The 23,335-nt window shown below is 49.2% G+C and overlaps 3 protein-coding genes, 1 non-coding gene and 1 pseudogene across 6 annotated transcripts; 1 reads left to right on the top strand and 4 right to left on the bottom strand.

Moving 5' to 3' along the window:
- Positions 1 to 729: 729 nt before the first annotated feature.
- Positions 730 to 2,043, bottom strand: PRM3 (protamine 3). Its single transcript, XM_055242767.2, is given in 2 exon segments — positions 730 to 1,158; positions 1,871 to 2,043. Coding segments are annotated over 2 exon segments (432 nt in total). The 5' UTR covers positions 1,959 to 2,043; the 3' UTR covers positions 730 to 814.
- On the bottom strand, positions 1,958 to 2,081 carry LOC129463331 (uncharacterized; annotated as a pseudogene).
- Positions 2,082 to 3,438: 1,357 nt separating this feature from the next.
- Positions 3,439 to 4,280, bottom strand: PRM2 (protamine 2). 3 transcript variants are annotated; one of them, XM_055242763.1, is made up of 2 exons: positions 3,900 to 4,280; positions 3,439 to 3,781 (listed from the first exon to the last, which is right to left on the bottom strand). In XM_055242763.1, exons 1-2 carry the CDS (start codon positions 4,168 to 4,170, stop codon positions 3,630 to 3,632), a joined length of 423 nt encoding a protein of 140 aa, XP_055098738.1. In that variant the 5' UTR covers positions 4,171 to 4,280; the 3' UTR covers positions 3,439 to 3,629. The 3 variants fall into 3 exon arrangements, with proteins under 3 accessions (XP_055098738.1, XP_055098740.1, XP_055098739.1); XM_055242765.1 differs by having other exon boundaries at positions 3,439 to 3,737; XM_055242764.1 differs by having other exon boundaries at positions 3,439 to 3,730.
- A 4,392-nt stretch (positions 4,281 to 8,672) lies between these two features.
- On the bottom strand, positions 8,673 to 9,181 carry PRM1 (protamine 1). Its single transcript, XM_055242769.2, has 2 exons — positions 8,953 to 9,181; positions 8,673 to 8,867 (listed from the first exon to the last, which is right to left on the bottom strand). The coding sequence occupies exons 1-2, from the start codon at positions 9,062 to 9,064 to the stop codon at positions 8,824 to 8,826; spliced, it is 156 nt and encodes a 51-aa protein (XP_055098744.1). The 5' UTR covers positions 9,065 to 9,181; the 3' UTR covers positions 8,673 to 8,823.
- An 11,903-nt stretch (positions 9,182 to 21,084) lies between these two features.
- Positions 21,085 to 21,188, top strand: LOC129463362 (small nucleolar RNA U13). Its single transcript, XR_008651147.1, has one exon. It is a non-coding gene; the product is annotated as a small nucleolar RNA U13 (small nucleolar RNA).
- The last annotated feature ends 2,147 nt before the right edge of the window (positions 21,189 to 23,335 follow it).

The raw sequence follows: 23,335 nt of genomic DNA, 5'->3' as shown, positions 1-23,335 counted from the left end.
TCTTTTGCCTACTGCTCTCATGGGGCACTCTCTCTGCCCCCAGGGCTAGACCCCTCGAAGAAGGCAGGAGTGAGCTTCCAGGTAGGGGTTGCAGATGGTTGCCAGCAGCATAGACTGGCAGTGGAAGAGTCTGCAGACAAGAAGGACCCAGAGGGAACCACCATGATCCCAGCAACAATCCCTGTCCTAGCTCAGCACTGACTGGTGCCAGGCCTGGTCCCACCCATCACTTGAGCTAATTCTCCTGATCAGCTGACCCATGAGTAGCTATTAGCTTCCCCTGAACGCCGGGAGGGGCAGCCTGAGGCTCAAAGACACGCAGTGACTTGCTCAAGGGCACGCAGCTAGCAGAAAATAAGTTTGAACCCAGGTCTGCTGAACTCCCAAGCCAGTGTTCTTAAAAGACTGTCCATAGTTGGGGTGGCACAGTGGGGCCTGCGATGAAGGCAGTTACCCTGTCCCTCTGGGTGCACTCAGCTAGGGTGTGCTGGGACTCAGAGAGGAATTTCCCCTGTCCCAGAGATGGGAAGATTTGGCTGACATGATTTCCCCCTCCCAAAGCCCCTGAACCTCTGGCTAGGGCTTGGGAACAAGGTCACCGAGCCCTGCTGTTCAGCCTTTCTTGGCAGCTGGCCTCCCTCCACGTGTACCCACACACACATGCCTTCACACATGTGCACACATGGGACCAGAAGGGATAGGGTGAGGGGAAACCAGAGACAGGGAGGATTTCTCAGAGACTTTTTATTGACTCTCCTCTGAACACTGTCGCCGGAGCAGCAGTGGGCGTCCCTTCCTGGGCCTTCGTTGTGGGTCAGGAGTGTGTCTGCTTGGGCTCGGGGTTCTGCTGGGCCTCAGCGTTGTCCTTCTGGCCCTCCTCCTGCCGCTCACGCTCCAGCAGCAGCAGCTTGCCCTGCACCGGCAGCTCCTCTTTCTCCTCCTCTTCCCCCTCCTCCTCCTATTCCTCCTCTTCCTCGCCCTCTGATGACAAGGAGAAGTTATCCTGACTCACACAGGCCATGAGCTTCTTCATGGAGGATTCGTGGCCCCGGCCATGGCCCATGCTGTGGCCCATGCTGTGGCCTGTGCTGTGGCCTGGGCTGTGGCCTGTGTTGAGCTTGGCACAGCGGGAACCCATGATCCACGTTGCCTGTCTCTCTGGACAAGGAGGTGAGGCGGTGGGTGAAGGGGCTGCGAGTGGGGGCAGGATGCTGACATCACAAAGGGAGCCCACCCCTACTTGGGAATGTGGGTCTGAGCCAACAGCTAACTCAGACCTCAGCCACTAGCAGCTCCCAGCTCCCACAGGGGAGGTCTGCAAGGCTGACCATTGGGGCCAGTTCACATGCCGACCTCATAGTCCTCATTTGCCCTGGAGAAAGTTTCCCTTGTAGCTGGGATGGGAGTTAGGGATTAAATTTCTAGAAGCAGGAGGGGCACACACAGACTCCTCCCCACATCCCAGAAATCGCCAGCCAGAGAGAGCTGTCTCTGTTGAGTTTCTTGACTGTTAACCCTTGGAAATAAATCATCAAGTTGTGTGCTTAAAATGTATGCACTCTGGCCAGGCGCGGTGGCTCACGCTTGTAATCCCAGCACTTTGGGAGGCCGAGGTGGGCAGATCACGAAGTCAGGAGATCGAGACCACGGTGAAACCCTGTCTCTACTAAAAATACAAAAAATTAGCCGGGCGTGGTAGCAGGCACCTGTAGTCCCAGCTACTCGGAGAGGCTGAGGCAGGAGAATGGTGTGAACCCGGGAGGCGGAGCTTGCAGTGAGCTGAGATCATGCCACTGCACTCCAGCCTGGGCGACAGAGCGAGACTCCGTCTCAAAAAAAAAAAAAATTGTATGCACTCTGTAAGCTCTACCTTCATAAAACTCAGGAATGCTTGGAACTCTTCCTTCAGGGGGCCTGAAAGTGTGAAATCTTCTTGAAAAGCAATGGCTCCTAAGCATTGTTTGTCCAAGGCATGGGAACAGGCCAGAAACCAAGCTAGGATGAACAAGGGGTTGCTTTGCCCCTGACTGATGCAAGATGGACACCACCAACCGGATGCCACTCTACACAGGTCAGGGTGGAGTGACATCCTCTTAAGTGTTTTGGGGCCACAGAGAAGACATCATGGAGCTGCCCCTTGGCAAGTTTCCCCATCTGTGCAGCACAATTTCAGCATGGGGGGAGGGGGTTTAGGACTTTGTCTTTTATACATTGAAATGAGTCTTTTGTACACTGCAATGGTATTTTTTAAATATAAATTTTTTGAGGCCAGGCATGGTGGCTCACACCTGTAACCCCAGCACTTTGGGAGGCGAGGCAGGTGGATCATCTAAGGTCAGAAGTTCGAGACCAGCCTGGCCAACATCGTGAAACCCTGTCTTTACTAAAAATACCAAAAAAAAAAAAAAAATTGTTTACCTCCTCCAGCTACTCAGGAGGTTAGGCAGGAGAATCACTTAAACACAGGAGGTGCAGGTTGCAGTGAGCCAAGATCACAGCACTGCACACCGCCTGAGTGACAAGAGCGAAAGTCCGTCTCTGTTTTTTTCAGAAACCCGTTGCTTCCTAAAGATTGGTCATTTCTGAGCACCAGGAATCCATTTTCCAACATATGGATTGGATCTTGCCAGTCTTATCCCCCCAGTCGTCAGTGGCTGTGGTTGGCTAAATGCCTCTCCAAAATGCCCCCATCCTGATCCTGGAATCTATGATGTAAGGATTGTGAGATGGGGAGGTTATCCTGAGTTGTCCAAAGTCCCTCAGTGCAATCACAAGGGTCCTTGATTTCAGACAGGAGGTAGGAGTGATGCAGCCACAGGCCGAGGAGAGCAGGCAACAAGGATCAGATTCTCCTTGGGTCTCCAGAGGCTTCAACCAGCACAGGCCTCACACAGCCCAGCCCATTACTCTGCATTCATCTACTCCTTGCTTTTTGCCCCCTCTGTGCTGACCAAGTTGTTGCTGGAGCATGCCAGACCTGCTTCCCACCTCAAAGCTGTGGCCTGCACTGCTCCTCTGCCCCCACCGTTTACACTTCCTTACACTTCCAACCACCCAACACTCAAGATGGGTTGTGTTTTTAAACTGTGGCACACTGTAGGCCTTTAAATATGGCCACAAGGTGCCTTGATATCTTTGTGACTTAATTAGGACTCAATCTGTCCTAACCATTTTCTCCTTTCATGAGGTAGGATCAGGTTCTTCACTGGAGGGGGATCCAGACAGACCTTTGACACCATGGAAGGATGCGCAATAGACAAGACAGCATCAGGGTGGCCTCCCAGGCACAGTAACCCTCTCCTAGGTGTCCTCAGAGCATCAGAGGTCCCGCCCTACCCGCCTCTGAGGAAGGGCTGCAGAGAAGCCTCTACCCGCCCTGGGCATGAGGGAAGCCAGGGTTGTGTGATTCGTGGAAAGAAAACCCGACAGGCCAGCGAGTGTCTTGTCAAGCTTTATTGGGCAGGTGACTTTTGCTCATTTCACTCGGATCTTGTGGGCTTCTCAGCGGCAACTCAAGGCTTGAGCATTTGATGTAGGGGAGTTGCTATGGCCTCACTCGGTGTTTCTTGGGCAGGTGACTTTCTCTTAACTTCCAGCTGGGGGCTTGAGCATTTGATGTAGGAGAATTGCTATGGCCTCACTTGGTGTTTCGGGCGACTTTTTCTTAATTTCCAGCTGGGGGTGAGGGGTGCAGGATGCTTAGTGCCTTCTGCATCTTCTCCTCCTGGTTCTGCAGCCTTTTGGGAAAGAAAGTTCTGGTTGAGGGGGGCACCTAGGGACTCTGGGTGGGGATGGGGGTTGGGGGGCTGGAGCCTTTGTCAGGTGGAGTGGGTCCCTGCCTCCCTCCTGTGCCTGGGGTGGTCAGGGACATGCAGGGCAAGGCCGGGGCGCAGGCAGACCTCTGCGATGCCTCCTCCGCTGCCTGCAGGAGCGTCTTCTGCGCGTTCTGCAGGAGCGATGCCGCTGTCTGTGGATCCGGTGCAGCCTCCTTCGAGAGCAGTGCCTGCGCCTATAGTGAGAATGGCCGTGGGTCCTCTCATAGACCTCGACGTGCTCCGGGCTCAGCCCTTGCTCCTGTTGGCCGTGGTGTCCTTGTTCTTGCCCATGCAACTGCTGCCCGTACACCTCGTGCGAGCGTTCGCTCAGGCTCCTCACGCAGTATCGGACCATGGTGTTGGGAGATCTGGTGGCTCCTGGGCTGAGGCTGCAGTGGGCCCTGGGGTGGGGGAGGAGGACTGAGGCCTGCCCACCTGCCCTTGGTGTTACTGTTGGTCTGGTCTGCTAGGCTCCCCGGGAGCTTGTATATAAAGGGGGCGCCCACTGTGACTCGGCGGCCCCGCCCCGTCCCCACCCTGCCCCGCCTCCTCTGTGAGGGCAGCACAGGGCCAGGGGTCACAATTAGCAGGGCCCTGGCACCCAAGCTGCAGGGCTGGAAGGGCGAGAGACCCCCTTGCTTTGCCTGTAAAGCGTGTCCTCTGTCTCTTGCAGCAGGTGAACCATACAGATGGCAGGTGTTTTATTGTCTAATCCAAGCCCTCATCTCCCAAAGCCAGTGGGCACGCACATTGTCACTTGGAAGCTTCCTTGCCAACTCGCTGCTGTGCCACAGCCACCATGTGGAAGGGACTTCCATGCTTGGCTGTCTGTGCACACAGCTTACTGTTAAGATGGCAACAGCAGCAAACAGTTCCCTAATAGCTCCTATGTGCCAAGCATTGATTCATTTGTTTCCCATGCATTCACTCATTTTTTTTTCCCTCTCTCTCTTTTTTTTTTTTTTGTTTTGAGACAGTATCTGTTGCCCAGGCTGGAGTGCAGTTGTGCAATCATGGATCACTGCAGCCTCTACCCCTCCGGCTCAGTTGATCCTCCCACCTCAGCCTCCCGAGTAGCTGGGACTATAGGCGTGTGCTGCCACTCCCAGCCAATTATTTGTATTTTTTGTAGAGATAGATAGGGTTTCACCATGTTACCCTGGCTGGTCTCACACTCCTGGCCTCAGTGAGCCTCCTATGTCGGCCTCCCAGAGTGCAGGGATTACAGGTGTGAGCCACCACCCTGGCATTCCTCGCTCTTACAATCCCCATTTTCTGTGGGGCGAACAGGCATGAAGAAGTTGAGTTGCTCAAGGCCACTCTACTGAGAAGGCCAGGCCGGGCCAGCATTCAGATGGAGGCAGCCTGATTTTAGTCATACCCTTGGCTGTCCACCTACTCCCTAGCCCAGGGATGCTCCCCTCTCTGCCTCTAAAATATGCATCTTCTCCCCTCCCGCTCAGCCTTGCCGGGCCTCTCATTGAACTTTGATGATCCAATTAAAGTCCAAGATCAGAATCATAGAAACTGCAAAACCAGTTTCCCTTTCATAGAGGGCAGGGAGAATGTGGGAATGTGGCAGATACACAAATTTAAGGACGTGAAGATGTAGAGATCATCCCGGATGATCTGGGTTGGCCCAGTGCAGTCACGAGAGCCCTTAGAAGAGAGAATAGGGAGGCAGGAGGCTCACAGGAAGAGAAATTGGGAGACACCACACTGCTGGCTTTGAAGATGGAGGGAGAGGCTACAAGCCAAGGGATGCAGGCGGCCCCTAGAAGCTGGGATGGACAAGGAAACGGGTTATCCTCCCCTTGTGCATCCAGGAGGAGCACAGCCCTGCTGACCCCTTGATTTTAGCCCCGTGAGACTTCTTTCAGAATTCTGACCTGCAGACTGTAAGAGAATACATTTGTGTTGTTTAAAGCTACAAAATTTGTGACGATCTGTCACAGTGGCAATAGGAAACAAATTCAGAAGGCTTAATCTTCAGATCCTTGCAGGAGGTGATGGGTGATATTGCCATGCCCTTGGTGTTTCTATGCTGCCTCTCTTTGGGGATAAGAAGGTCCTTTATGATGGCCCTCAAGCTCTCTGAGGGCATGTGTTTAAAATATGGATGCTGAGGCCTTACCCTACATTCTGCTAAGTCAAATCTCCATGGCCAGAACTTGCAGATGAAAATAAGAAGGGGCGGGGCAGGGCTCGGTGGCTCATGCCTGTAATCCTAGCACTTTGGGAGGCTGAGGCAGGTAGATCACCTGAGGTCAGAAGTTCAAGACCAGCCTAGTCAACATGGCGAAACCCTGTCTCTACTAAATATACGAAAATTAGCCGGGAGTGGTGGCGGGCGCCTGTAATCCCAGCTACTCAGGAGGCTGAGGCAGGAGAATTGCTTGAACCCAGAAGGCAGAGGTTGCAGTGCGCTGAGATGGCACCATTGCACTCCAGCCTGGGCAACAAGAGCGAAACTTCGTCTAAAATAAAATAAAATAAAATAAAATAAAATAAAATAAAATAAAATAAAAATAGGAAGGGGCTGGGTGTGGTGGCTCACACCTGTAATCCCAGCACTTTGAGAGGCCGAGGTGGGAGGATCGCTTGAGCCCAGGAGTTTGCGACCAGCCAACATAGTGAGGATCCTGTCTACAAAAAATAAAAAAAATAGCCTGGGTCCATGGTGGCATGTGCCTGTAGTTCCTGCTACTCAGGAGGCTGAGATGGGAGGGTTGCTTGAGCACAGGAGGTCAAGGCTGCAGTGAGCCATGTTCACACCACTACACTCCAGCCTGGGTGACAGAGCAAGACCCTTATCTCAAAAAAAAAGGCACACCCAGGGGTCTGCCTGTCCAGCCAAGCTGCTGTCATGATCCGACTGTGTTATGGGGAGTCATTACTAAAGTGATCAGGGTCATGGTAGTGCCAGGGCTAGCACTGAACTCTCATGTGCTCACTTGAAAGAACGTGGTTGTTGATACCCACCGTAGGTGAGTGCAGTGGCTCATGCCTGTAATCACAGCACTCTGGGAGGCCAAGGCAGGAGAATCACTTGAGCCCAGGAGTTTGAGACCAGCCTGGGCGACATAGTGAGATCTCATCTCTACAAAAAAATTAGAAAAATTAGCCAGGCATGGTGGTGCATGTCTGTGGTCCCAGCTACTCAGGACACCAGGAGGCTGAGGTAAGGAAATCACTTGACCTCAGGAGATTGAGGCTGCAGTGAACTGTGTTTGTGCCACTGCACTCTATTCTAGCCTGGGTGACAGAGAGAGAGATCTTGTCTCAAAAAAAAAAAAAAAAGGAAGTGATGTATGCAGAATACCAGGCACACAGTTGGTGCCCCATAAACAGAAGTCATACTGTGACATTTCTGAGGTGCTTGGTGGGCCCTATCACTTCAGGGAACTGGGTCTCAGAGCCTCTGGTCTCTGCCGAAATGCTCTGGGTTTGCTCTACCTCATGAAATGACTGTGACCCAGGGCCTGTGTCAAGGAACCAGAGAGGTGGGCTTTCTTAGGCTGTGAGTGAGCCAAGTAGACTAGTGCCCAGTAGCACTTCTTGTGTCCTTCCCCATATCTCACTGGGGTCTTAAACTCTTGCCTTAGAAATTTTAGTATAGGTAGTATATCATGCGGCTTGAGTGTGGACTTAGATCCGACCAGATGGACAAGTTAACCTTTGTTTCTTCGAGTGGACATAATGTTGTGAAACCATGCCCCAAAGAGTAAAGAAACCAGTGGTTAACAAAAATGTTTGAGTTTACAGGATAGCAGATAAGAAACTTCCTTAATGGCGCTTCATTAAATGTGAAAAGTTCGGCTCCACTGCTACCTGGACAAGTTATCTCTGTACCCAAATGGGGATGAAAACTTCTGGCATGGAGTGAGGAATAAGCAGTTTTGAATTTAGTTTTCTTGATGGTGACTGGCTTAATCTATTTAAGTTATAACCTAAGAGGTTCCTTTGTTGAAGAATGGAAATTTCAGCTTTGGGCTAAAATAAACCCGGGTGGGCAGCTAGGGGACAGGTCAGATAGGATGAGCTGGTTCAATCTTGAGCTCCAGCTGGTAAATGTTTAACTGGCTTTGGGGTTCCTGGGATGGAGGGAACCCAGATTTGTAGCATTTGCTAATTTCTGTAAATACTCCATGGTCCATTTCAAGCTGCCAAGGTGAGGTCACAAAGCAGAGTGGGAAACGTACACAGTGGGTCCTCAAACTCCATAGACCTGGCTACAGCACCCCACTGGGTAGAGATCTGTTAAGAGGGTTTGGGAGGCAGGTTCTGGTTGTGACTTGGGGAGACTGGTTCTGGTTGTGACTTAGGGAGGTAGGTTTGGGTTGTGACTTGGGCAGGTTTTGGTTATGACTTGTTGGTACTACTAAGAGTTTGGAACAATGGCCAGGTGCAGTGGCTCATGCCTGTAATCCCAGTACTTTGGGAGGCCGAGGCGGGCGCATTATGAGGTCAGGAGATCGAGACCATCCTGGCTAACACAGTGAAACCCCATCTCTACTAAAAATACAAAAAATTAGTCAGGTGTGGTGGCGGGCGCCTGTAGTCCCAGCTACTCGGGAGGCTGAGGCAGGAGAGTGGTGTGAACCTGGGAGGTGGAGCTTGCAGTGAGCTGAGATGGCGCCACTGCACTCCAGCCTGGGCGACGGAGTGAGACTCTGTCTCAAAAAAAAAAAAAAAAAAAGAGTTTGGAGCAAAACCCAGCGTGAAAACTGTCTTTCATGTCCCCCCCACCGACATCTTTCTCCCGTTGCATGCCCAGGCCCTCTCCCCCTCTGCTCATCCCCGAGCACTCCTCCCAGCTGAGCCTCCCCTCTCAAGGACAAGGAGACAAGAGTGAGATGACTTTTCAACATTTATTGACAGGCGGCATTGTTCCTTAGCAGGCTCCTGATTTTCATTGGATGGTGGCATTTTCAAGATGTGGCAAGAGGGTCTTGAAGTCTGGTAAAATTCTCAGGCAGGAGTTTGGTGGATGTGCCATTTTGTGCAATTAGTGTCTTCTACGTCTCAGCCTGTACCTGGGGCGGCAGCACCCTGGTGAGACCAAGAAAAGTGGTGAGAGGAAGGCTGGGCCCTGAGACGCCCCAGCCCCAGCCCACCCTCAGCTGGGCCCACTTACTCATGGCTCTCCTCCGTGTCTGGCAGCTCCGCCTCCTTCGTCTGCGACTTCTTTGTCCCCGGCGGTAACATCTGCTCCGGCTCTGGCTGCGACAGCATCTGTACCTGGCCATGGTGCAGGATGGGCTTGGCCTGAATGCTCAGAGCAGGGCACCACCTTGGCTGAGCCAGCCAACCTGTGAGCAGGTGGAACTCTGTGGGCTGTGAGTCAGGGGCCAGCTCTGCGGCCTCTTATAGACGCCAGGGGGCTGATGGTCATTGTGAGGGCAAAGGGGCTGGGACCTCATAAACCATGCCCAGGTGGCCTACATCATGTCCATATATGGGCATGTGAGGGGCGGGTGGGCCCCCGAGTGTAGGGTGGGCCCCCGAGTGTAGGGTGGGTGGGCCCCCGAGTGTAGGGGCTGCCTATGTCACAGCCAGGGCAATACAAGATGACTCCTCCATGGGAGCAATCATCTAGTTATTCAATAAACAAAATATTACTGTTAATATTTTGGCCTGCTCCATGCCAGATTTTGGCCGAGGCCCTGGTATATAGTGATAAACAAGACAGACATGTGCTTGTTAAGGAGTATTATTATTTTTTGTTTTTTTAATTTTTTAATTATTTATTTTATTTATTTATTTTTTTGAGACAGAGTCTCATTCTGTCACCCAGTCTGGAGTGCAGTAGCACAATCTTGACTCACTGCAGCCTCTGCCTCCTGGGTTCAAGCAAACCTCTGGCCACAGCCTCCCGAGTAGTCGGAACTACAGACATGCACCACCACACTCAGCTAATTTTTGTATTTTTAGTAGAGATGGGGTTTCGCCATGTTGGCCAGGCTTGGTCTTGAACTCCTGACCTCAGGTGATCTGCCCGTCTCAGCCTCCCAAAATGCTGGGATTACAGGCATGAGCCACTGTGCCTGGCTATTATTATTATTATTTGTAGAGACGGGCTCTCCCTATGTTGCCCAGGCTGGTCTCCAACTCCTGACCTCAAGCAAACCTCCTACCTCTGCCTCCCAAAGCACTGGGATTACAGGTATGAGCCACCATACCCTGCCCCTAATAGACTTTATAATCTAACTACAGAAGGCATGAATGAAATAGCCCTGAAGAATAATTGTAACAGTGACAAATGCTGATAATGGAAACCTCGGGTTTCTGAGGATATGTGCGGGAGAACTTGACCTCAGGTGAGGCTCTAGGGAGAGCCCCAAAGGGGTGCTGGCGAAGTGAACCCTGAAGGATGGCAGAGTAAGAGGAGGGAGGAGCACCTGGGAAGAAAGAGCTGCTCCTGCACTGTTCTGAGGTGGTGCAGGATGTGCAGTTCTGTTTCTATGCAGGGCCAGGCAGCAGGGGATCTGTGGAGGCAGGAAGTGATCGAGGTGACCAGGGCGGGTGGAGCAGGGAGCAGCTGTGCCGTGGGTGGGGGGCTTCCTTCTGGGCTGGTGCTTTGGAACTTGATAGAGGCGGTGGTTACACAACATTGTAACTGTACTAAATGCCACTGAATTATACACTTTATTTATTTATTTATTTTTGAATGAATGAATGACAGGGTCTCGCTCTGTCGCTCAGGCTGGAGTGCAGCGGCGCATTCTCGGTTCACTGCAAACTCCGCCTCCTGCTTCAAGCGATTCTCCTGCCTCAGCCTCCCAGGTAGCTGGGATTACAGACGCCTGCCACCACACCCGGCCAATTTTTGTATTTTTAGTAAAGATGGGGTTTCACCATGTTGTTCAGGCTGGTCTTGAACTCCTGACCTCAAGTGATCTGCCCGCCTCAGCCTCCCAAAGTGTTGGGATTACAGGCGTGAGCCACCACACCCGGCCTTGAATTACACACTTTAAAATGATGAATTTTATGTTACATGACTTTCAGCTCAATTGCAAACACGAAAAGCTCTGAGGCCAAAAGGTACTAACAGGTGTGAGGGATTGGAGCAGAGCGTGGTGCGGGGCACTGGGCATGGTGTGGTCTTTTCCACAGCCCCATGGATTTTAGGGGTAAAGAGGGGAGCAGTTAGAATTGGTTTGGCTACTTAAACAGAAAACCAAAATGAGTGAGTTGGGTGGAAGTTTTATGTTTTTCCTAAGGAGTCAGAGGTGATTTGGGAGGTCATTAGATTGTCCCTGTTTGGGGGATACACATGCTGGAGGATTTAGGGGTGATGACATATGTTTGCCAACTACTCTCAAGGATTTACCCATAGAGAAAGAGGGAGAAGAAGGGAGAGAGAGAAGAGAGAGATGGGGGGGAGCTGAACAGATGTGATAGAACATTCACAACTGGCCATGCCAGGTGCGGTGGCTCACACCTGTAATCCAGCTCTTTGGAAAGATCAGCTGAGCCCAGGAGTTCGAGACCAGCCTCGGCAACATAGAGCCCATCTCTACAAAAATAAAAAAATATATAAAAAAGATTTTTTAAAAAAAACAATTGGCCAATCTGTGTAAAGGGGAGGTGTTTGTCAGGGATTCTTGCAAGTTTTCTGAAATTTTGAAATTATTTCAAAATAGATATTAAATTTTTTTAAAAAGAACAAAAGAAAACCCAGGGAGGTCAGCCAGGGCTGGTGTGAGGCTCCATCCTTTTCAAGGGTCCAGGCTTTTGTCTTTCAGCTCTGCCTTCAGCAAGTCCTTTGCATCCTCAAAGTTGCCTCATAGTCCAAGATCAGGGCTGCCACGGACGGTTGTGCAGTTTGTGTCCTGCTCCAAGCTCCCTGCCAAAGGGATTGAGTGGGGACTGAAATCCAGCCTGTGGTCTATTTGCCACTCCAGGCCCTGTACTCACAGGGAATGTTTCAGCCCATGGGAGCTGTCTTTTTCCTAATTTGCCTGCTCACAGCAGAAGTCTTTTCCAAATTTGAACAAAGGCACAGTAAGAGCTAAACTTGGTCCTGCTGGGGTCCCACCCGTATCCACCGTGCAAGCAGGAAGGAGAAACAGGAGGGGTGGCAAAGGGAGTTCTTGTCTCTTTTTTACAGACAAGGTCTAGCTCTTTTGCCCAGGCTGGAGTGCAGTGGCGCAATCATAGCTCACAGCAGCCTCAATGGAATCCTCATGGTATAAAGAGCTTCCCCAGATGCCCTGTCCAGCAACTTCCCCTTCTGATCACTGGCCTCCCTGCGAAAGCACACTGCCCCCTGGGGTACAGCAGGGCTCCTAGAAAGGAGAAGGGGCTGATGGATACCAGGTAGACAGTTAGTACTCTCTTTCCCAAAGGGGATGGAGCCCACCCCTGACCCCAGCAAGATGGGGAAACCATGAATTTGAAGCTAAAGTCTACTGTCACTAAGAAGGATACAGTAGCACATAGTAGGTTAGCAGTAACTTTTCATTAATTAATTCAGATCTGGATTGAGGTAAAATTGTTACCCCCAATCGTCTAACACTTAATACTTTTTTTTTTTTTTTTTTTTTTAGATGGAGTTTTGCTATTGTTGCCCAGGCTGGACTGCAATGACACCATCTTGGCTCACTGCAACCTCTGCCTCCCAGGTTCAAGCGATTCTCCTGCCTCAGCCTCCTGAGTAGCTGGGATTATAGGCATATGTCACCACGCGTGGCTAATTTTTGTATTTTTAGTAGAGACGGGGTTTCACCATTTTGGCCAGGCTGGTCTCAATCTCTTGACCTCAAGTGATCCACCTGCCTCAACCTACCAAAGTGCTAGGATGACAGACGTGAGCCACCACACCCAGTCCAGGGTGACTATCAATCTTCGACATCTCTCACGTTCGTCTGAGACCATGTGGCTTACCCTGTCTCTACTAAAAAGACAAAAATTAGCTGGGATGGTGGCACTCGCCTATAATTCCAGCTACTCAGGAGGCTGAGGCAGGAGAATCACTTGCTGGGATCACAGGCATGAGCCACTTTGCCCAGCCACAGAGATTAGTTCTAAGTTGTGGGAAGAGGATGCCCTGGAGCTAGGCGGTGGGGACATTTGGCCTCATCTGGGGTCTTAAAGCCTTCAGTGCTCATCTGAAATTTTGGGTTTGTCACAGCAGCTGGCTGTTACTCTAATACAGCACTTGCCACTCACTGATACTGTGTTTATAATCTGTCTCCCCAAGCGGGATGGAAGTTCAGTGAGACTTTTCTTTTGTTCGGGTGTGACAGTCCTAATACTGAGAATAACCTGAACTAAAAGGAACTGAAATATTTGTTGAATGAATAAGTGAATGGCAAATGGATGCTTTGTATGATAGGATTCTTTTCTTGGCTTTTTCCAAATCTAAAATCGTGTTATCATGATTCTTAAAATGACATTTAGCCTCTCCCTGCCAGCCACCCCACTTCTGTTGGGTATGGTCCTTGGCACTGGCGATTAGAAATCACCAAGACTCCTGCAGTTAAACACACGCTGAGTCTCAGAAGGGGACGTCCAATACTGTTCCCTGAGGTCCTAATTGGGCAGCCACATGGCTTGTCCCTCTGCCGACCCCCACATCTGTGTTGTCACAGTGGCCTTTCACCTCCCCCGCCCCGTTCAAGGAGAGATGTCACCAAAGGAGGAAGGCAGGGGTAGAGGATGTGTGCCCTACTCTGCCACTAGGAGGGGTGAATGCAGGCAGTCCATTCCCAGAACAATGAAAGGATAATTTAGCAGTAAGATGACACTGTTTTAAATGTGCCATCATACCCACAATTCCATAGCCAGGGATTTATCCCAAAGAAATTCTCCTGCATGTTCATAGAGGTGTGAGATGGAGGGTGTTCATTAAAGCATTGTTTGTGAGGGAAAATTAGAAATCGCTTAATGTTCATCTTAAGAAAATGGTAAATTAGTTGTTTCACCCATGTTGTGGAATACCTCACAGACATTCAGAACCCTGGAGAGTGATGCGATGTGGACTGATATGGAAGGAGGTCTATGCTATATCGAAATTGAGTGAGTTGCTAAATGTAGGGTGTCATCCCATGTTTGTAAAACGATTAGAAATAAACACTCACATACACAGAGGAAAAAGTCTAGAATGTGATATATTGACCTGACAGTGGGAGGTGGAATAATGGAAGGCTTCACTTTCTACTTTATTCATTTCTGTATTTTGGGGGGATTTTTCACTGTAAGGGTATGTTGAATGAGTTATTTCCATGAACAGAAATAAAAGAATATCTGTAATCCTAGCACTTTAGGAGGCCAAAGTGGGTGGATCGCTTGAGCCCAGGAGTTCAAGACTAGCTCGGGCAAGATGGTGAAATTCCGTCTCTACAAAATATACAAAAATTAGCTGGATATGGTGATACGCACCTGTAGTTCCAGCTATGCCGGTGGGAGGACCACCTGAGCCCACGGAGGCTGAGGCTGCAGTGAGCCGTCATCCCGTCACTGCATTCCAGCCTGGGCAACAGAGTAAGACCGTGTCTCAAAAAAAGAAAAGAAAAGAGGCCAGGCGTGGTGGCTCACACCTGTAATCCCAGCACTTTGGGAGGCCAAGGCGGGCAGATCATGAGATCAGGAGATTGAGACCATGGTGAAACCCCATCTCTACTAAAAATACAAAAAATTAGCTGGGCGTGGTGACGGGCACCTGTAGTTCCAGCTACTTGGGAGGCTGAGGCAGGAGAATGGCATGAACCCGGGAGGCGGAGCTTGCAGTGAGCCGAGATCGCACCACTGCACTCCAGCCTGGGCGACAGAGCGAGACGCCATCTCAAAAGAAAAAAAAAAAAGTTGCAGAGTTATTAAGGGGATTCCCATATACCTCTCACCCAGTCTCCCCCATTGTTAACATTTTACATCACTGGGGCACATTTGTCACAATTAAAACACCAACTTTGGCACATTAGTACTTACCAAGCAAGCTCTAGATTTTATTTGAATTTCACCAGCTTTTCTAATAATGCTCATTTTCTGTTCCAAGACCCAGTTCAGGGTGCCATACCCAATTTCTGCTACTATTAACATCTTATGTGAGGATAGTGCATTTCACAATTTTTTAACAGTAGCGGTGCATTATTATTAACCAAAGTCTATACTTTCTTCAGATTGCCTTAGTTTTTCCTCACTGTTTTTCTGTTCCAGGATCCCGTGTCCCTTTAGGCTCCTCTGGGCTGTGACATTCCTTTGTCTTTGATCATGTTGACAGATTTTTGTTTTGTTTTGTTTTGTTTTGTTTTGTTTCGTTTGAGACAGAATTTTGTTCTTGTTGCCCAGGCTGGAGTGCAGTGGCGCAATCTTGGCTCACTGCAACCTCCACCTCCCAGGTTCAAGCGATTCTCCTACGTCAGCCTCCCGAGCAGCTGGGATTACAGGCATGCGCCACCACGCCCAGCTAATTTTGTGTTTTTAGTAGAGATGGTGTTTCTCCATGTTGGCCAGGCTGGTTTTGAACTCCTGACCTCAGGTGATCCACTCGCCTCGGCCTCCCAAAGTGCTGGGATTGCAGGCATGAGCCACCGCACCCAGCCGGTCACCCTGACAATTTTAAGGAGTACTGGTCAGATATTTTGTGAATATTCCCTCTTCCTCTATTTTTTGGAATAGTTTGATTGAGTAGGAGTGGTAGTTTTTCTTTAGGTGTTTGGTAGAATTCAGCAGTGAAGCCACCAGGTCTTGAGCTTTTCTTTCCTGGGAGACTTTTTATTAAGGCTTCGATCTCATTGCTTGTTATTGGTCTGTTCACGTTTTGGATTTCTTCATGATTCAATTTTAGTAGGTTGTCTGTGTCCATGAATTGATCCATTTCTCCTGGATTTTCCAGTTTATTGGCATACAGTTGCTCATAGTAGCCACTAATGGTGGTTTGAATTTCTGCAGTATCTGTTGTAATGCCTTCTTTTTCTTTTCTTTTTTTTTTTTTTTTGAGACGGAGTCTCACTCTGTAGCCCAGGCTGGAGTGCAGTGGCGCGATCTCAGCTCACTGCAAGCTCCGCCTTCCAGGTTCATGCCATTCTCCTGCCTCAGCCTCCCGAGTAGCTGCGACTACAGGCACCCGCCACCACGCCCGGCTAATTTTTTGTATTTTTAGTAGAGACGGGGTTTCACCGTGTTAGCCAGGATGGTCTCGATCTCCTGACCTCGTGATCTGCCCACCTCAGCCTTCCAAAGTGCTGGGATTACAGGCGTGAGCCACTGCACCCGGCCTTTTTCATCTCTGATTTTATATCTTTGGGTCTTCTCTCTTTTTTTCTTAGTTAGTCTGGCTAAAGGTTTGTCAATTTTGTCTTTTCAAAAAACCAACTTTTTGTTTCATTGATCTGTTGTATTATTTTGTTTCAATTTCATTAATTTCTGCTTTGATCTTTATTTCTTTTTTTCTACTAATTTTGGATTTGGATTGCCCTTTTGTAGTTCTTTAGGATGCATCATTAGGTTGTTGATTTGGTCAGGTATTTTGTAGAGTGTCACTCAATTGAGTTTTTTTTTTTTTTTTTTTTTTTTTTTTTTTTTTTTTTTTTGAGATGGAGTCCCGCTCTGTAGCCCAGGCTAGAATGCAATGGCACGATCTCAGCTCACTGCAGCCTCCCGCTCCCGGGTTCAGGTGATTCTCCTGCCTCAGCCTCCTGAGTAGCTTAGATTACAGGCAAGCACCACCACGCCTGGCTAATTTTTGTATTTTTAGTAGAGATGGGGTTTCACCATGTTGGCCAGGCTGGTCTCGAACTCCTGACCTTGTGATCTGCCTACCTCGGCCTCCAAAGTGTTGGGATTACAGGCCTGAGCCGCTGTCCCCGGCTTCCATTGGGATTTGACTGATACTTTTGTCATGATTAGACTGGGGTTACGTGTTCTGGGAGGAAGAGCCAGGAGGTGAGTGCCCTTCTCCTCACTTCCTACAAAGCGGACGTACTCTCAGGAGGACTAATTTGATGCCTGGCTGAGGCAGTGCCTGTCAGGTTTCTTTACAGCAAAGCTACTGTTTTCCCCTGCATTTGATACTGTGCTCTTTGGAAGGAGGTCAGTCTGTGCAGCCCATACCTGAGGAATGGGGAGTTAAGCTCCACCTCCTTCAGGGCAGGGCATCTTTATCACTTATTGGAATTTTTCTGCCCTGGAGATTTGTCTCTTCTCCATTTATTTGTTCATTCATTTATATCAGTATGGATCCATGGATCCTGTATACTTTGGGTGTAATCCAATTCTACTTTATTTTGTTGCTCAAATTGTTCCAGTATTGGCCACTGGATGTCTTTCAGTTGTCTCCCATGTCCCTGTGACACACTCCATCATTGTGAGATTTTGAGCACTTCCTTAACTTTCTGGCACCACAAGATGCTCAAGGCTCATCTTGTCTGTTTCCTGTCTTAGACCTAGAATCAGCTGTTTCTCCAAGGAGCTCTGGTTCCTTTCATTGGTGAATGGTATTAGACACCAAGATCAGGGTGCAAGATGTGCTCAGGGCTGTAGGGTGCTGTTGCTTCTTGGCCGTCTTAGCGGACAGAGCAAGGAAATCTGTGTGTGTGCTAACCTGTATGTACACAAATCTATATTTCTATATGTAACCATCTATGGTACTGTTTTAGATAAACCTGTTCATACTAACATCTCCAACTCTAATCCATGGTCATCACATGGATCATTCTAAATACCTCTCCTTGCTCATCTGTAACAGTGGGAAGCCTGGCTCCTACCATCCTTCATCCATTTACTTGGTTGTTCCCTTTCACTCTGCATGTATGGTGGCTTTAGAACTGTTAACCTTTCTAAAGGCTGGGTACGGTGCCTCACACCTGTAGTCCCAGCTCTTTGAGAGGCTCAAGCAGGAGGATCACTTGAGCCCAGGAGTTCGAGACCAGCCTGGGCAACATGGTGAAACCCTATCTCTACAAAAAATACAAAAATTAGGTGGGCGTGGTGGCTCAGGCTTGTAGTGTCAGCTACTCAGGACTGAGGCAAGAGGATTGCTTGAATATGAGAAGTCAAGGCTGCAGTGAGCCATGATCATGCCACTGCACTCCAGCCTGGGTGACAGAGCTAGACCCTGTCCCCCCAGCCAAAACAAAAAACAACAACAAAAAACCCCACCTCACCCCTGATACCTTTCCAGTCATTCATTTATTTATTGAATACCCTCTATGCTGGGCACTATTTTCAACACCATGAGCAAAACAAAGATCCCTGCCCTCACGGAGTTATGTTCTAGTGCAGGAGATGAGCAAAACAATAAGAATGATAGATGGATAAATGATACTGTATATGGAAAGGAAAACAGAAAAAGTAGGGCACAGTGAGAACCACTGGGCCTGATGCAGGTAACTGGGACAAGTGGCAGTTCAGGGTGCTCAGGGCAGGCCTTGCTGAGAAGGTGACATTTAAGCAGATTCTGAAGGCATTGAGGGAGCTAGTCATGAGGACATCAGGGAAGAGTGCTCCAGGCAAGGGGAACATCATGTGCAAAGGCCCTGGGGTGGGGGTGTACAGCCCTTCTGCTGTGCCCAGGGAACAGCAAGGCCAGCATGGCTGGAACAGACAGAGGTGGGGGTGGGTAGGAGATGAAGTCACAGAGGTGGGAGGGGCACCACATTATTGGTGGCCTTGGCAGCCTCCCTAAGGATTCGACTTTTACACCAAATGAAATGGGGATCGTAAGAGTGACACTCTTTGTCTTAAGGACCCCTGTGCTCCTGTGCTGAGAAGAATGTAGGGGCGGAGGTGGAGGCAGGGAGGCTGTGCTGTCACACAGGCCCAAGGCTGTGGAGGCTCACACTGGGGCGGTAGAGGAGGATGGTGAGGAGTGGTCGGAATCTGGCTGTGTGTTAAAGATGGCTCCAGCAGGACTCACCAGCAGCCTGGATGAGGGGAGTGATAGGGACAGAAGAGTTAAGACTGGTTCCGAGACTTTGGGCTCAAGCACCTCAAAGGAGAGCGTTGCCACCAACTCTAGTATGTGGAGAAGGCTTGGGAGGAGGGTCCAGAATTCAGACATCTCAGGAGAGGTGTCCAGTAAGTAGGCAGCTGAGTATCTGAGTGTGATATTGTGCGTTGTCAGTGTTTACAATCAGGAGACTGGCCAGGACCACTGATGTAGTTTTTTGCTGCTGCTGTAACAAAGTGCCATAAACTTCGTAACTTAAAACACCACGAGTTCATTATGGTTTTTTCCCCCCCACTCTGTCACCTAGGCTGGAGTGCAGTGGCATGATCACGGCTCATTGCACCCTTTACTTCCGAGGCTCAAGTGATCCTACCTCCTCAGCCTCCTTGAGTAGCTGGAATGGAAGCCTGGCTCCATGTCCAGCTACTTTTTTTCTTACTTTTTGTAGAGACAGGTCTCCCTGTATTGCCTAGGCTGGTCTCGAATTCCTAGGCTCAAGCGATCCTCCCGCCTCGGCCTCTCCAAGTGCTGGGATTACTGGCATGAGCTGCTATGCCTGTCCTATTATCTCACACTTCTGCAGGTCAGAATTTCAAAATGGTCTTAAGGGGCTAAAATCAAAGTACCAGCAGGATGGCATTCCTTTCCGGAGCCTCTGGGGGAGAATCTGTTCTCCGCCTTTTGTTTTTCCTCATGTTTCTAGAGGCCTCCTGCATTCCTTGGCTCATGGCCCCTTCCCTTGTCTTCAAAGCCAGCAGTATAGCCTCTTCCAGTCTCTCTCTGACTCTGACTCTCCTGCCTCTGTCTTTCCCTTATGAGGTTTCTTGTGATTACACTGGAGCTACCCAGGTAATTCAGGACAATCTCCCCATCTGAGGGTCATTCATTTAATCATATCTGGATAGTCCCTTTTGCTACATAAGGCAGCTTATTGACAGGTTCCAGGGATTCACACATGAGCATCTTTGGGGCCATTATTTTGCCTACCTTAAGCACAAAGGGGGTGATGGAGAGGAAGAGAGTGCCCAGGACCAAGCATTAAGAAGTCAGGAGCTGGCTGGGTGCAGTGGCTCATGTCTGTAATCCCAGCACTTTGGGAAGCTGATTTGGGCGGATCACTTGAGGTCAGGAGTTCAAGACCAGCCTGGCTAACATGGTGAAACCCCATCTCTATTAAAAATACAGAAATTAGCCAGGCATGGTGGTGCGTGCCTGTAGTCCCAGCTACTCAGGAGGCTGAGGCATGAGAATCACTTGAACCCAGGAGACAGAAGTTGCAGTGGGCTGAAATCATACACTGAACTCCAGCCTGGATGACAGAGTGAAACTCCATCTCAAAAAAAAAAAAAAAAAAATGTCGAGAACTCAAGAGTTTGAGACCAGCCTGGCCAACATGGCAAGACCCCATCTCTACAGAAAATACAGAAATTAGCCAGACATGGTGCTGCACAACTGTAGTCCCAGCTACTCAGGAGGCTGAGTCAGGGAATCACTTGAGCCCAGGAGACTGAGGCTGCAGTGAGCTGAGGTCGTGCCACTGCACTCCATCCTGGGTGACAGAGCAAGACCCTGTATCCAAAACAAAAAAAAAAAGTCAAGAGCTGAGGGGGAGCAGCTAGGGAGGTAGGAGGAACGAAGAGACCTGGGTCCAGGAAGCCCGGTGGATAAAGGGCACTGGGGAGGGGGTAAGCAGCGGCTGTGTCAATCATATCAGAGGTCGACTCAGAGGTCACCCATGGACGTGGCAATGTGGCAGTCACTGGCGACCTTCAGAAGAACGGTTTGTGTGTAGCAGTGGGGGCCAGGCAGGCCCAGTGGGAGTGGGATTTATTTATTTAATTTTAATTATTATTATTTTTTTTTTTTTTTAGATGGAGTCTCGCTGTTCGCCCAGGCTGGAGAGCAGTGGCGCAATCTTGGCTCACTGCCATCTCCGCCTCCCGGGTTCAAGTGATTCACCTGCCTCAGCCTCTAGAGTAGCTGGAACTACAGGCACCCGCCACCATGCCTGGCTAATTTTTGTGTGTTTAGTAGAGACAGGGTTTCACCGTGTTGTCCAGGCTGGTCTCCAACTCCTGACCTCAGCGATCCACCTTCTTTGGCCTCCCAAAGGGCTAGGATTACAGGCGTGAGCCACTGCGCCAAGCCTGGGGGTGGGATTTAGAAGGAACACAAGGAGACAAGTTGGAGAGAGCCAGGACTGGCCACTCTTTCAAGGACTTTCACTGCCAAAGAGAACAGAAAAACGGGAATGTGGCTGGCAGCATAACTGGGCTGGGAGAAGATTTGGTTTAGTTGGGGTTTGGTTTCCAATGGGACGGCAGAGCAGGATTGTTTGCTGGTGGGAATGTGCAACAAGAGAGAGTGACAGATGAGGTGCTTTTGTGGCTCCCAAGCATGATGGTCTGGTGTTCACAAGCGTGTGTGAGATGCACCTCCCTCAAACCTTGTTACAAGGTTGGCATGTTCCCCGCCTGTTGTGAAAAAAACAAAAAACAAACAAACAAAAAAAACAAAGAAAAATAGATGAGACTGAGGAGGGAGTTGTTTGATAAATAAATGGATCACACCACACTTCTGCAACTTACTTTTGTTCACTTAACGACATATCTCAGCAACATCTCCATGGGTAGTATTGCTCCGAGCAGTTCTGCTTGATTCTGCTTGCATAAATCTATCCTGTCGATCAGGGTCGGTAAATAGAAAGCTAATGCAAGCCAGCCAGGTAAGGTGGCTCATGCCTGTAATCCCAGTGCTGTGGAAGGCCAGGGCAGAGGATTGCTTGAGGCTAGGAATTTGAGACCAGCCTGGGCAAAATAGTGAGACCCCATCTCTACCCTTCTCCCCCCACCAAAAAAAGCCAGGTGGGGTGTCATGCTCCTGCAGTCCCAGCTACTTGGGAGGCTGAGGTGGGAGGATCACTTTAGCCCAGGAGTTCGAGGCTGCAATGTGTTATAATTCCACCACTACACTCCAACCTGGGCAACAGAGTGAGACTGTATCTCAAGAAAGAAAGAGAAAGAGTAGAGAAAGAAAGAAATATAATGCAAGGCACAAATGTGAGCTCTATGTCATTTAAATGGTGTTTTAATGTTTTATTTAACTCAGTATATCCAAAATATCATCACTTCAAGTTATCAATTAGAATGATTGGGATACTTTACATACTTCTCTTCATACCTAGTCTTCCAAATCCAGGGTGCATCTCATCCTTACAGTGCATCTCAGTTCAAACAAGCCACGTTTTAAGTCAGTGGCCACGTGTGACTCGAGGCTCTATTGTGGTCAGCACAGCCCAAAAAAACTCACATAGCTTTGGGAGGCCGAGGCAGGTGGATCACAAGGTCAGGAGTTCGAGACCAGCCTGGCCAATATGGTGAAACCCTGTCTCTACTAAAAATACAAAAATGAGCCGGGCGTGGTGGTGGGGGCCTGTAGTTCCAGCTACTCGGGAGGCTGAGGCAGGAGAATCACTTCAATCTGGGAGGTGGAGGTTACAGTGAGCTGAAATTGTGCCACTGCACTCCAGCCTGGGTGATAGAGTAAGACTCTGTGTCAAAAAAAAAAAAAAAAAGAAAAAGAAAAAGAAAAAAAAAGAAAGAAAGAAAGAAAAAGAAAAAGATCTCACATAGATGAGCAGAGGCTACATACGAGACAGGTGATCACAGTGCTGCTGTTGTAACCACAAAGCTAGAGCCAGCCTCGCTGTACCCTGGCATGGGGCTAACCTATACATTGTGGCTTTTTGCTTTTAAAAACATTAAAAGGAAATGTTCATTTTGGTTTAATTCGTTTATTTAAATAATTTTTTTTTTTGAGACCGGATCTCACTCTGCTGCCCAGGCTGGAGTGCAGTAGTGCGATCTCAGCTCACTGCAACCTCTGCCTCCGGGTTCAAGCAGTCCTCCCGCTGGGACTACAGGCGTGCAACACCACACCCAGCTAATTTTGTTTATTTTTTGTAGAGATAGGGTTTCATCATGTTGCCCAGGCTGGTCTCAAACTCCTGGGCTCCAACGATCCACCCACCTCAGCCTCCCAAAGTGCTAGGATGACAAGTGTGAGTCACTGCACCCAGCCTGAATCATTTTTTAAAGAGCATGAGTCCATTAAAAATTATTTTAATGAAGCTTCTCAGGTATTCAAAGTATCTCATCTCCAATCCTTGGCTTAAATCAGAAGACATTCGCGGCAGATTTGAAGCCCTCATTTACCCCTTCCTTCTGTCATTCCCATCCCTCCTCTCCCTGGACACTGGTGTTTATCGATTCCAAGTCCATCTTTATATGTGTAAGTATGTGTCCCCAAACGATCAGAATACCGTTTTGAGGTGTTGAAAGCTTTATGTCCCTGAACAGTGAGAATAGTTTTGGGGTGTTGAAATCTTGGTCTGGCATCACACTCTATGTCTCACATAATAACTTGCTTTGTTGCTGAGGGGTACCTGAGTGAGATTCATCATAGATGCGTGGATGAAGATTGCGCTTCTATTTGCCTTGTTACATAGTGGTAAGTTACTTATTATGTTACATAGTAATCCTTATGTGCCTACCTTTTAACTGTCTTAATTGCCTCTTGTTTTTTTGTGGGGTTTTTTTGAGACAGAGTCTCACTCTGTTGCCCAGGC

This window comes from Symphalangus syndactylus, chromosome 14, assembly GCF_028878055.3.
Source record: "Symphalangus syndactylus isolate Jambi chromosome 14, NHGRI_mSymSyn1-v2.1_pri, whole genome shotgun sequence".
Lineage (NCBI taxonomy): Eukaryota > Metazoa > Chordata > Mammalia > Primates > Hylobatidae > Symphalangus > Symphalangus syndactylus.
The sequence above is the reverse complement of the archived record's forward strand: the minus strand, read 5'-3'. Positions and strand labels throughout refer to the sequence as shown.

Coding starts and splice junctions, on each gene's coding strand:
- PRM2 (XM_055242763.1), bottom strand. CDS start 4,170: ATGGTCCGATACTGCGTGAGGAGCCTGAGCGAACGCTCGCACGAGGTG. Junction 3,782..3,899: donor GCGGAGGAGGCATCGCAGAG/GTCTGCCTGCGC, acceptor ATCCCCACCCAG/AGTCCCTAGGTGCCCCCCTC.
- PRM1 (XM_055242769.2), bottom strand. CDS start 9,064: ATGGCCAGGTACAGATGCTGTCGCAGCCAGAGCCGGAGCAGATGTTAC. Junction 8,868..8,952: donor GACACGGAGGAGAGCCATGA/GTAAGTGGGCCC, acceptor TGGTCTCACCAG/GGTGCTGCCGCCCCAGGTAC.